This window comes from Colossoma macropomum, unplaced genomic scaffold (assembly GCF_904425465.1).
Source record: "Colossoma macropomum unplaced genomic scaffold, Colossoma_macropomum, whole genome shotgun sequence".
In the NCBI taxonomy this organism is placed as follows: domain Eukaryota; kingdom Metazoa; phylum Chordata; class Actinopteri; order Characiformes; family Serrasalmidae; genus Colossoma; species Colossoma macropomum.
Window position 1 is genome coordinate 23,760,061 of NW_023494799.1, and position 13,913 is coordinate 23,773,973.

At 40.5% G+C, this 13,913-nt stretch overlaps 1 protein-coding gene across 7 annotated transcripts in view; it reads right to left on the bottom strand.

The window, feature by feature from the left end:
• The window catches only part of arnt2 (aryl-hydrocarbon receptor nuclear translocator 2), a 148,581-nt gene that overhangs the window by 14,268 nt on the left and 120,400 nt on the right, over positions 1-13,913 (bottom strand). For 4 of the 7 annotated variants that reach the window (XM_036586039.1, XM_036586038.1, XM_036586036.1 and 1 more), the window contains 3 exons: positions 10,549-10,672; positions 7,845-7,944; positions 4,256-4,397 (listed from right to left, as the gene is read on the bottom strand). In XM_036586039.1, the coding sequence (XP_036441932.1) occupies positions 4,256-4,397; positions 7,845-7,944; positions 10,549-10,672 (366 nt within the window). Of the gene's footprint in view, positions 1-4,255; positions 4,398-7,844; positions 7,945-10,548; positions 10,676-13,913 lie in introns of all 7 variants that reach the window. The other 3 variants (XM_036586037.1, XM_036586034.1, XM_036586033.1) reach the window with 1 other exon arrangement.

Sequence of the window (13,913 nt, forward strand, 5' to 3'; positions counted from 1 at the left end):
TCACCAACACTCTGCTGACTCAGTAACTGCAGAGTTCCAAACCTTCTCTGGCATCAACATGGTTTCCAAGTGTCGTATATAGTGGTGCAAAGCTCACCGCCACTGGACTCTGGAGCAGTGAAAACGTATTCTGTGATGAATCGCGCTTCTCTATCTGGCAGTCTGATTGATGAGTCTGGGTTTGACGAATGCCAGGAGAACATTACTTGCCTGACTGCATTGTGCCAGCTTTCAAGTTTGGTGGAGGAAGGATAATGCTATGGGGTTGTTTTTCAGAGGTTGGCCTAGGACCCTTAGTTCCAGTAAAGAGAAATCCTAATGCTTCAGCAAACCAAGAAATTGTGTGCTTCCACCTTTGTGGGAACAGTTTGGGGAAGATCTTTTTCTGTTCCAGCATGACTGAGCCCCAGTGCACAAAGCAAGGTCCATAAACGCATGGCTGGGTGAGTCTGGTGTGGAAGAACTTGACTGGCCTGCACAGAGCTCTGACCTCAACCCTATCGAACACCTCTGGGACGAACTAGAATGGAGATTGCGAGCCAGGACCCCTCATTCAGCGTCAGTGTCTGACCTCACAAATTCTGGATAAATGGGCAAAAATTCCCACAGACACTCTCCAAAATCTTGTACAAAGCTTCCCAGAAGAGTGGAAGCTGTTCTAACAGCAAAAGGGGACCAACTATATGTTAATGCCAATGGATTTAGAATGGGATGACATAAAAGCTTCTGTAGGTGTAATGTATAGGTGTCTCAATACTTTTGTCCATCTAGTGTATTTAACTGTAAAGGCTGAAACAAATAATAAAAACCAACACAAACTAAAATATTTTGTAGTAATCACATCAAAAAAGCAATCAATTTCTTGCCTTCAGTGACCTGTGGTTAGGAATACAGTAATCAGCTAATTAACGGCTAGAGGCTATGCAGCAACGATCTACCAGAAGTTTCCAACTGTTCTGTTATTTTCCATAAACGGGACCTGACGTAACACATGGTGCAAATACTGCTCACAACACCAGAGCGCAGGTAAACACTGCGTGACTAACAGGGGACTAAAGCATGTGGATGGAATCTGTCAGCATCACTCGGCAGGTCAGCCCAGTATAATACATTAGGTTCAAGAACAAAAATGTGAAACAGGATCTCCACACAGCTGAGTTCATTCAAGGCACACAGGCCCTCAAAGCCAGCACACTCACCACACGCAAGCTTCTCTAACCCCGGCAACCCGCTCAAACAGTCCAATCAGCTGTCGCCTGCTGCCCACGCGTGTCTGGATCCAATACCGCCGGCACGCAGGGCAATTAACATAACGCTCCGTTAGACACTGATTAGACTAACGGAGGCGGAGTGTGGAAGCGCAGTGGGACCAGCGGCACCTCATATTTACACTACAGTGTACAATCACTGAATTATTTATTCATTTTTGTTATTTAATACACCCTAACTTATTTAACTTATTTGTTTATTTAAATATTTTTAAAACAGAACCCAACAGGTATTTTCAGATGCTTTTTTTCAACATTTTAAGTATTTTAAGTGAACAAAATGTTGACGGAGGAAGGAGACACTGTAAAACACTTAGTGGACGATTTATTAGACACTCAACAAGAAACAGTAGTGTTGAAAATCTCTCACTGACGCTCAGTGCAGACAATCAGAGCTTTATTTTTATTGGGCAGGTAACAACATACCTGATATTGCCTTCTTTTGCTTCCCTTTTTTTTGTTTTTTTGGATTTTTTCCCAATTTTCTCCCCAATTTAGTTATATCCAATTCCAAGGACTCCCCCTAATCACACGACACCACTAGTGCTAGGAGGGCGAAGGCTAGCACAGGCTTCCTCCGAGTCCTGTGAAGCGCAACTGCGTCTTTTTAAAATGATGCTAACACAACGTCATTGGACAGCTGAACGCGCTTGGAGGAAAGCGCCAAATGACAGACGCCTGCACTGACTGGCAGTGTGCTGAGTGATGGGGGAGACAGGGGACCATCCTACCCACCCAGAGAGCAAGGCCAGTTGTGCTCTCTTGGACTCCCAGCCATGGACGGTATGATGAGCCTTTGCTTCCATTCTTCACTAAACAAAACCTTACATTAAGTGCATGTAAATAATGTAATATATAATCCGATAACTGCAGAAAATCAGATTTTGTCAGTAAGCCGATCAACATGATCTTGAGTAATCAGATAATGTGAAACTCCAGGTCTACATGAATCACGCAGTAATTAGATTTCTGCTTTGCAACCAGCCAATAAACTCACAGAAGAAGACGTGACGTAAACGTAACGGAAAACTTGAACTTCACGCTGCGGCTTAAAAAAAAACACGCCACTTTATCTGAAAATATGAACACACATCATCTAGAAGATGAAGAATATTTAAATCCTTTAATTTCATGTTTGGTTTTAGTGTCACTCCAAAAGTGTTTTGCTGCGTCTCGTGGTAAAGCTGCTTGCTTATTTCCGGTACCGTCGTCTGTTCTCACGCATGCGCAGACTGAGAAATCCGAAAGAAATCAGAGTAAGAGTTTACATGCACTGAGAAATCTGATTACTGAGCTAAAATCCAGCTCTCTTTATCAGATTTCTTAATCATATTTCTAGATCGGAGTATGGTGTTTACATGACCATTTGAATAATCAGATAACTGCAGAAATCCAGAAAGATTACTGATTGACACTTATTGTTTTTATATTATTTATTTATTATTTTTTTTTTTTTACATAATTTGAAAATACCAGCTAACCATCAGATAAATGGACCAGTAGAAATTGTCCAAAATTATTTAAAACACACTGTATGTCCAAAATTATTCAGACACCCCTTCTAATGTGTGACTTCAGTTCTGGTGTAATTTAGCCAATCTCACTACTTGTAGATAATCATCTGTAGCATGTCATCCAAAATGTCAGGCAAAGCTGTGTGTGACCGATCCACTTTGCACAGTTTGTAGGTCTTACCCCACAGAATGCCTCTAGGTTGGAACTAACTGTGGTATAATGCAGAATTTTGCAGCCCCCTTCTGCCCCATCTATTAATAGAAAAGGACCACCAAGAGACCACTGCTGACCGGATATTTGCATGATGCTAAGAAACTGACACATGCTTTTGTTTTCTCACGACTTGAGGACTGTAACTTGCTGTTAACTGGGTTGCCTTAGCAGGTGATTGATAAGCTGCAGCTCGTTCAGAACACCGCAGCCAGAGTGTTAACAGGAACATGCAAGAGAGAACACATCACACATCATTTTCACACCGGCTTCCAGGAGAGATTTTAAAAGGCCTGCATTCTACGTCCTTCTTTTATTATTTCCCTTGAGGTCCACTTAAAACATTTGTCTCATTTTTACATGACCAATTTCCAACTGATGTATGTAAATGAGCTCTGCTCTGACTGGCTGTCCTTTATCGGTCATCATTTAAAACAGCAGTCCAGGCTAAAACACTGCTTAGAACGTCAGTGTGGATGAGTGGTGCTAAACTGTTGTAGGCTGAACTGGTGGATATATGTAAGTAAAGAGTTGGTTCTCGTGACATCACAGAAACAAATTTAAAACAGGCTGTTTTACCATATACTGACTGTATGGACTGGGTAGCGAATGGGAGGTTTTGAAACTTTAACAATGCTTACATAATTTTACCTCAAACTTTATTTAAAAAAATGAGGGATTTTTTTCCATGATATGGACACTTTGAAGCACTGCTTCTGAATTTAAATGCACCCAAAACATGGACTGATCTACCAGTTGACATTAGACAGTCTACATCTGTACATCACTTTAAGAAGCAAATAAAGACACATTTTCACAAACTTTTTACCTTTTTTGTTTTACCTTATTTGTGTTACGACTATTATTGCTAATTTTCTTTTATTATAGCTATTTTTTTATTATTGATTAATTAATTTATTTATTTATTTTTATTATTATCTATTTTTGATTACCTTTTTACCTTCAATTATTGTTGATTTCTTGTGTTTTTATTATTAATTTTATTCATGTTTTTATTTTACCATATGCTTGCTAGTTTAAACTGCGTTATATATACGAAGGGTGCTTTACAAATAAACTTATTATTATTATTTTTCTTAGCAGTAGTATTTGGGGTGGTGGTCCATTCTCAGCACAGCTTGTTACTGTGTGTAGTGCTAGCATGAGTGTCAGTGTTGTTTGAATCTGCTTGAAAAGGGGGGTTTTGAGTAAATTAGAGAACTGGCTGAACATTCGCGTCACCCAGAGGGAAAGGTTCTCACCTGGCCAGAGAAGGGCGGCCTGCTGCCTGTCCAGGACACCTGGCCCGGGTTGAGCTGTCGAGAGATTTGGGCCAGGTTCTGACCCGCTGAGCCGGCCGAGGACTGGATATCATTCACCCCAGGAACATGGATGACCGATGAGCTGAAAACAAACACATTCAGAATCAGAAACTTTCTATCTGCCAAGTACAAAACATACTAGGAATGGTCAACATTAAGTCCATAAAAATATATAAAATATCAGATGAACTCTCAGAGCCTTCGAGACCTTCAGAGAAGGCCTAACGATTTCTGAGAACTAAAGATGTCTGTAATATTTAAGAACATTTTACAATATTATTTTTACTCAATACAATCATTATGCTTTTCTAAACTCTGCAGGCAATAATATTTTCATTGTTGTTTGGTTGGAAACAAGGGTTAAATTCTTGATTTATCAAGATATTTTCTCTGTGGTGTCTTGACACATACAGCCACGAGAGCTCTCCCATTGATTAGGACTTCATGAGCTGAAATTAAGGCCTTATATGCCAGATTAACAAGCACAATAATTACGAACTGACAGAGGAATCAACCAATCAGGTTTTTTTCAATGGGTGGGACCCATTTAGTGAGGAAAAATACATCTAGATACATCACTGACTGAATGAATCATAGCCTAACCAGGTTTCAGTTGGTTGTTAGGAATGAAAACAGTATAAGCAGCAGCTCTATGACACACTGCTTTACTGAAACAGTGACTGTAAAACTGATATAAGGTCAAATTGATGTTAATGTCTGTTAAAAGCTTTAAATAAAACATACACGTCTTATTAGCAGCTACCAATGTCTGTGTTCAATTTAAAACAGTCAAACAAATGTGCACCATCGTTAGCTCAGCGCTGACATATCATCAGAAATTCCATGAGGGTGCTAGCAGAAATCAGCATTATCAAGCAGTTGTTTTTCTCTTGTTTATGAAATTTATGGCCAAACATTAAAATATGATACACAGGGTGAGCCAAAAGACAGGAAGCACATAATTATCTCAGACACTTAACTGACCTCATCATCATTAGGTATTACTCCAGTTAAAACAGGTAGCATAAATGTCCCACCAATTTAAAACATGCTAAGAAAGTGCCTTCAAGTTGTTTCTGACTCCTGGTGACCATATGGATGGTGGTTTTCCAGAATATCCTGTCATCTGTTTGGGTCTTCAGGCTTCTGAATGGCTGGTGTCGGTCCATCTTGTAGCTGGTCATCCTCTTTCTCTTCTACCTTCAACTCTTCCAAGCATAATGATCTTTTCCAATGAACTGGTTCTTCTCAGAACATGTCCAAGATCAAAGAGCTTTAGTTAGCTGGGCTACGTCAGAGGAGAGGCTTGATTTGCTTGAGGGTCTTTGATTTGTTTTCTTTGTAAGATACTTAATTGACCTCATTATTATCATTAGTTATTAGATCAGTGGTGGAACATATATGTCCCACTGGTCTAAATGGTACATAGTAAAGATCCTATTAGTCTAAATTAGACTTTTATAGTGTTTTAATATCTACAAAGTGTTTATAAAATACATCATATAAAATACAGTAAAAAGTAACATACAAGTAACATAAAAGATGTTGTGTGCTATTTATTTCCTGTTATATTTTTAGTATTGAAGCGCACAGTGAAGTGTACATAAAAGATTCAAGTCCATTCATTACATGGTGTGTGTTTAGACAGAATCTACACAGTGAAAGCCCCGGTGAACCCTACACGCAGTGGTGGTTTGGGGTCCGTATGAACTCTGCAGGGGTGAATTTATCTATGGGGATTTTTTGCCGTGCATCTGTTTCTTTGTGGAGGCTCAACACAAGGAATTCTTCATGTGGTTAGTTTAATGTAGGGATTAATTATAGAAGCTGTATGTAGTGAATGGAATGCGCTAGAATAATAAAATGTATAATCCGCACATTTACAGCCAAGACAGAACAAACAACTGGAGCGCACACGAGTTTGAACGGACAAAGAATTCGGTCTGGAAAGTGTTAGAGCAGACAGGACATTCCACATGCACTCACACACACTCACACACACATACACACGTTTGTTTTCATGCAATGTGAGGACATGGGTTATACATACTACCCATGAGTATTACATGCATGCAAGTATGAAATAATAATGGCCCATATGTTTTAAATACACATATCTGATATATGCATGTGTGTGTGTGTGCGTATATATATATAAGGAACACATATGGGATTGTTAAAGTATTTTATACTTTAAATTCTTCAAGGTAGCCACCTGACAGCTTTGCACACTTTTGGCATTCTCTCAGTCATCTTCATGAGTTAATCACCTGCAATGGTTTTCAATCAACAGGTGTGCCTTGTTGTATGGCGGTAGGGTTGGTACACAGTTCTATACAGTAAATAGCCCTATATGACTACTTTTCTAATCCATATTAAGGCAAGAACCTCTCAGCTAAGTAAACAGAAACGACAGTCCATCATTACTTTAAGACATGAAGGTCAGTCAATCCAGAAAACTGCAAGAACTTTGAATGTATCCTCAAGTGCAGTCACGAAACCATCAAATGCTATCAGGAAACTGGCTCTCATGAGGACTGCCCCAGGAAAGGAAGACCAAGAGTTACCTCTGCTGCAGAGGATAAGTTCATTAGAGTTACCAGCCTCAGAAACCGCAAATTAACAGCACCTCAGATTAAAGTGCACATAAATGCTTCACAGAGTTCAAGCAGCAGACACAGCTCAACATCAGCTGTTCAGAGAAGACTGTGTGAATCAGGCCTTTATGGTCGAATTGCTGCAAAGAAGCCACTACTGAGGAAAAACAACAAGAAGAATAGACTTGCTTGGGCCAAGAAACACAAGGAGTGGACCTTAGACCAGTGAAAATCTGATAAGTCAAAATTTGCAATTTTTGTTTCCACCCACCATGTTTTTGTGAGATGCAGAAAAGGTGAGCAAATGGTTTCTACATGTATGGTTCCCACCGTGAAGTATGGCGGAGGAGGTGTGATGGTGTGGGCGTGCTTTGCTGGTGATACTGTTGGTGATTTATTCAAAATTCAAGGCACACTTAATGGCTACCAGAGCATTCTGCCATCCCATCTGGTTTGCACTTGCACTTTGGACCATCATTTGTTTTTCAAAAGGACACTGACCCCAAACAAACCTCTAGGCTAAGTAGGGGCTATTTGACCAAGAAGGAGAGTGATGGAGTGCTGCGTCAGATGACCTGGTCTCCACCATCACCCCACCTAACTGAGATGGTTTGGGATGAGTTGGATCAAAAAATGAAGGAAAAGCAGCCAAAAAGTGCTCAGCACTTCTGGGAACTCCTTCAAGACTGCTGGAAAACCATTCCAGATGACCACCTCATAACGCCAATTGAGAGAATGGCAAGAGTGTGCAAAGCAGTCATCAAAGCAACTTTGAGGAATTTATAGTAAATTTATATATATATATATATATATATATATATATATATATATATATATATGAGCAATGGTTATAATATGGAATATGTGTCCATGCATATGCATGTAGCAATTTTTCTAATAATTTTTTACAGAGTCAGGAAAAACATGCCCACCTGAAACTCTTGCCTGAATGCCCGGGTTGGAAAGGACTGCCTTGGGAATACAGCTGCTGACCTCCAGCCGTGGAGGAGGGCACCATCATCTTCTTATCAGCTACACGAACACAGGAACAGAGTGAAGATATGAACCTACAACCTCACGCCTTACAATACACACCTTAAATGCCAGCTTATCAGCACTACAGAAAGGAACACCGATCATGGCTCATAAGCGAGCTAATGCATCACAGCCCAAGCAGCACAATCAAATCCAATCTGTATCAGCAGCACAGATATATCATAAAGCACCGAGCGGACAGAGCCGGGTAGCAGTGGAACAGAGCACAGGGATAAAAGATAAACCAGGGCTCATTTTAAAGGGGAAGTAATAAGACCACTGAGGCTTTTGTTGCAGACTGACTGGTGTTTATCAGTATCAGCAGAGACTGAGTTTGCCACGTAAGAGCGAGAACCAAATCTCAGCAGAAGAAACACAGTGGGGAAAAGATTTATAGTGATAATTTGGTACATAGTATAAGCTTCTATAGGCAGCTGCATTAGCCTTGTAGCTGCAGTGCAAAGCTAAAGAAGAAAACTTCAGGCACCATGTCTTGGTTGATGGACTATGTTTGAGGTAAGGGGATGAACACTGTAAATTCTTACACTACATGACTTTTACCCCGATTTTAGCCCTGACTCTCAGTCTGGCTGAGTCTGTGCTGGTCAGCCCTAGTCTTCAGATTTTTGGGTCAGTAGGAGTCGACAGTTGGGGAATAGAGTCGTGTGTGAGGGGTGCAGACTCAGACTTTTGGCCTCCCGATCGCGTTTCAGACCAGTTGGAGTTTATCAAACGTTTAATTTTTTCGACCCGACTCTGAGCTTAATCTAGTGTAAACTGGTCAATGACTCAATCTGAATAGATTCCTGCAACAGCAAATAAAAACTGAGAGCACGGAAGAAGAAAATGTAGTAAGTAAACAAAGAAAAATGGAGAAAAGTCTTTCACGTGTGGAACGAAGTTTTTCAATGAGCTGAGTTTAAGGAATGAGCACAATCGAGTTTATGTACATTTAAAACTCTAAAAAATACCAAACTGATCACATTTTTAAAGCCATGAGCCTCATTTAAACATGTTTACCTGCTGCTTCTTTACCATGTCAGTGCAAACGGCAGAGAAAACAGCAGCAGCAGCTCCACGTTTGTTTATTTGCGTCTCCTAGTAACGGGGGGGTTCAGCAACAGCTTAAATGTCGACTAGTGTGTGATCCCTAATCGTTTAGTGTGTGATCCCAAATATTTTAGTCACCTATAAAATCTGCAAAAAACAGTCTGAAAGTGTGAGATACCCAGTCTTTTTATAATCTGTTAGAACTTTAAAAGTCATGCAGTGAACCCAAGGCTTTAGTTGAACCATCCCTTTAAAACTACTGCAGAAAGTTTGATTACACTGTAGGCTGCATACTTTCCAGCTACATTATATAAGAGCTGAGTGTTGCTGCCAAGTCACCTTGCTGTTCCTGATGGTACAGGATGCTACAATGAGCTCTGAGGCCATCGCTAGAGTCACTGTAAAACCCATTTAAAGTCTACAAAGCCTTATTGACAGCTGTGAACACAGGCTGGGGAGTTTTCGGAGTCAGAGAGAGAATCATCACTGAGATTTTACTGCTCAGAGGGGACAGGAGGAGAGTGCCAAATCTTCCAGAAAGCATCTTCCGTAACTGCTGAAATACAATCTAGGGGATCATTTGTAATATAGAAATGGTGGATAATATGGCAACAATATAAAATTGCTTGAAGACATTTTCATTTTCATGATACAAAATATGCATCACAATATTTGTTTCTTTTTCTGAGGTTGGATGACTTAAATTGGACAAGCTACCATCAGAACCACACTGCTGCATTTATAAAAATGGCCATAAAATTCATGAGCACAAATTATGTTATACATTTAACGCATCTGCTGCAATAAAACACTTAGGAAGAAATACAGGAACAACAGGAGGAACAAATAACCAATAAAGAAATGAATAAAATAAGATAATGGGCTCTGTTTTTCTTCCACAATCCAAAAATGTGCAGTCAGGCATTGGACACATTAACTTATGCTCACTTTGAAAATCAGTAGAACATGTCACTTAACTGGGGATGCCAAAATTTTGCATACAAATGTATATGTGCATTTTACCCATACATCATCCACCCTCATGTGCTGGTGAAAAACTGAGGGTCATTAAAAGTAGCTACTGATATCTGCTGCTTTGGTCCTAGATGGACAAGTGAGATGAAATCATGGGAGAAAAAATCTGTATGTGTTGTATGTGAACAGATCAGAGAATATCTATAAATGATATAAATACAGTTAAAGTTACCTTAGTTTGCTTAGTAGATGAGCCAGTGTGGACTGGGTTTTTATGCATGCTGATCGTGCTGTTCAGTATGTTTTGTTTTAAGAACATTAATTTAAGTGATATTACTGTATTGTCAAATCAGTTAGTTTAGACAAGAATTCAGTATAAAACCTTTGATTTTCTGTCAGCTGTTGTCACACAAAAGACATTTTCAATGTTGTACTGATAGAAATGACCGTGTGTTCACACAGTGATGTCAAGAGACAGACGAATATTAACATATTAAAAACATAGCGTCATATTTCCCACCCCCGACACTTCTGCAATGTGGATCAGTGTTGGTGGAAGGTGAGTCTGTTACGTACTGCTGGAGATGCCTGTGTACATGTCACTGAAGCGCGGGTCTCTCTCCTGAGAGAAAAGCGTCTCCGTTTTGTCGATGGTCTTGCTGGCCTCGTGGACGCCGGCCGGCACGCTGCCCACTGGCACCTGCTGTTACACACAGGACAAGCACAAACACCAACAACAGCCGGTTTAAAGCAGCATATTCTGTCCATTTTTAGCCCTTACATATTTTTGGGTCAAATTTGCCCCCACACTGACAGTAAAACCACCCTCAATTTTGACCCACATGAATTACACGTTCACCAAAGAGGATCAAACAGTGAAACAGTACAATTCTGAACCCTCAAATCTTATTTTTTTCCAGGAAAACTCAGAAGTAGATACTTTTTTAGAGAAAACAGTTTTTGTAATGTTTTACATCACTCGCTTACTGCCATTTTCCCTTTCTCTGACAAACATCCACCCTCCCAAAACACTACAGGCCTACATAACCCAAGACCGACAATAACAAGTACAACTGTATTCATACGTTTCATGAACACACTTTAACTTGAAAAACCTGTAACTACACACTTAAAAAGGTTTTTCCTGGGTTCTTTAAAGAAAATGGTTCTATAAAGGACCATGAACACTCAAAGAACCCTTTGCATGCTTAAATGATTCTTTGCATTGTGAAATGGTTCTTCAGATTGATGTAGAATGTGCTGTAGATGGTTCTAAATAGCACCAAAAAGGGCCCTGCTATTGTTACAATGTGAGTCTTGTTACAATAGAAGAACCCTTTTTTGGTGCTATATAGAACCATTTTCTTTACTAAAGACCCCTTGAAGAACCATCTTTTTAAGAATGTACAGCAGGTGCATAAAATAATGGCAACACTACATGAAATACAAAATAGAAACATCTACCATAAAAGTGAACTTTGTAGGTTTGCAGACTGTAGCCCATTTGTTGTTGCACAAGTTCTCAGCCCACCCACCTCATTTATTGACAGGGAACACTACAGTACCACCGCTGTTGTCCGGATATTATTTGGGTGGTGGTCCATTCTCGGCACAGCAGTGACACGGACATGGTAGTGTGTGTGCTGCTGGGGTTTTTACACATGTCACTGCTAGGCTGATAACAGTCCACAAACCAAAAACATCCAGCCAACAGTGGCACTGTGGTAAGAAACTGACCACCACTGAAGGTTCAGCTGATGAAACTGTGCATGAAAAGAGATCAGCTATTGTCAAAAATAACTCAGTCCATATGAACAGTATGTAAAGATCACAGATAACAGTATGTCATAAAATGTCAGAAAACAAAGAAGCAAGTCTTTTATTTAACTCCTTAAATGGCCAGCACCCACCAGCAGGCCCAGGTTTTATCACATACTTCTATAACCTAAGAACAGCTCAACCAGTTTGCATTGAAGTCCCTGTAGTTACTAAATAATAAACCTTGGTATGTAATAAGCCTGAGGTTTTAAGGGGTTAACTCAACACGGTTTGAGGCAAGTATGATTTAGGCACAATGCTGATTGGTGGTGTTTAAGCTTATTCACTTTAGCCTAGCGTCAGGGCAAAGTTAGCTTTACATGGTGAAACTTTTATAGAACTTAAGTTGCTTAAAACTTTGAAACTAAATTGCAATCGAGTTGCATAATGTTAAGCATCCTGCAACTCATTTGAAACTCAGCTGCAACAGTTGGAAGCGTCTCAACTTTGTGAAGCACATTTTCATCAACAGCCCATCAAAACGTTGATATTGAGGATATTTTGGAATCCAAAGAGCAGACCTACACTATATTGCCAAAAGTATTCGCTCGTCTGCCTTCTCACGCATATGAACTTGAGTGACATCCCATTCTTAATCCATAGGGTTTAATATGATGTCGGCCCATCCTTTGCAGCTATAACAGCTTCAACTCTTCTGGGAAGGCTTTCCACAAGGTTTAGGAGAGTGTTTATGGGAATTTTTGACCATTCTTCCAGAAGCACATTTGTGAGGTCAGACACTGATGTTGGACGAGAAGGCCTGGCTCGCAGTCTCCGCTCTAATTCACCCAAAGGTGTTCTATCGGGTTAAGGTCAGGACTCTGTGCAGGCCAATCAAGTTCTTCCACACCAAACTCACTCATCCATGTCTTTATGGACCTTGCTTTGTGCACTGGTGCGCAGTCATGTTGGAACAGGAAGGGGCCATCCCCAAACTGTTCCCACAAAGTTGGGAGCATGAAATTGTCCAAAATCTCTTGGTCTGCTGAAGCATTAAGAGTTCCTTTCACTGGAACTAAGGGGCCGAGCCCAACTCCTGAAAAACAACCCCACACCATAATCCCCCCTCCACCAAACTTTATACTTGGCACAATGCAGTCAGACAAGTACCGTTCTCCTGGCAACCGCCAAACCCAGACTCGTCCATCGGACTGCCAGAAGGAGAAGTGTGATTCGTCATTCTAGAGAACACGTCTCCACTGCTCTAGAGTCCAGTGGCAGCGCTTTACACCACTGCATTCGACGCTTTGCATTGCGCTTGGTAATGTAAGGCTTGGATGCAGCTGCTCGGCCATGGAAACCCATTCCATTAAGCTCTCTACACTGTTCTTGAGCTAATCTGAAGGCCACGTGAAGTTTGGAGGTCTGTAGCGACTGACTCTGCAGAAAGTTGGAGACCTCTGCGCACTATGAGCCTCAGCATCCGCTGACCCCGCTCTGTCATTTTATGTGGCCTACCACTTTGTGGCTGAGTTGCTGTCATTCCTAATTGCTTCCACTTTGTTATAATATCACTGACAGTCGACTGTGGAATATTTAGTAGCGAGGAAATTTCATGACTAGACTGTTGCACAGGTGGCATCCTATCACGGTACCACGCTGGAATTCACTGAGCTCCTGAGAGCGACCCATTCTTACACAAATGTTTGTAGAAGCAGTCTGTATGCCTAGGTGCTTGGTTTTATACACCAGTGGCCATGGAAGTGATTGGAACACCTGAATTCAATGATTTGGATGGGTGAGTGAATACTTTTGGCAATATAGCGTAGGTGCACCTGTAGTGCTTTTAGGACATGATGAGTGAGACATTAAGTACAGGTGTAATGCCCAATTAAACATTCATTTTTAAAAGCTTAGCTTATGCAGAACAGATTTAAAAGTCATGTCTATACTAAAGAACACTAGACAGACAGATAAAAGACAATAAAGTAACATGACAACTAGTAAAATCGTACAGAGATGCTGCAACTATGTAAATAACACCTCAAGGATGGTGTATCAGAAAAAAAATGAGCTGCTAATTTAGCTGGCAAGTGTAATAATCGAATGTATTGCGTGCAACTTTTCAATTGTGCAACTGGCAAGTTGCATGAAAATTATGTTGCATGCAACTCACAACATGC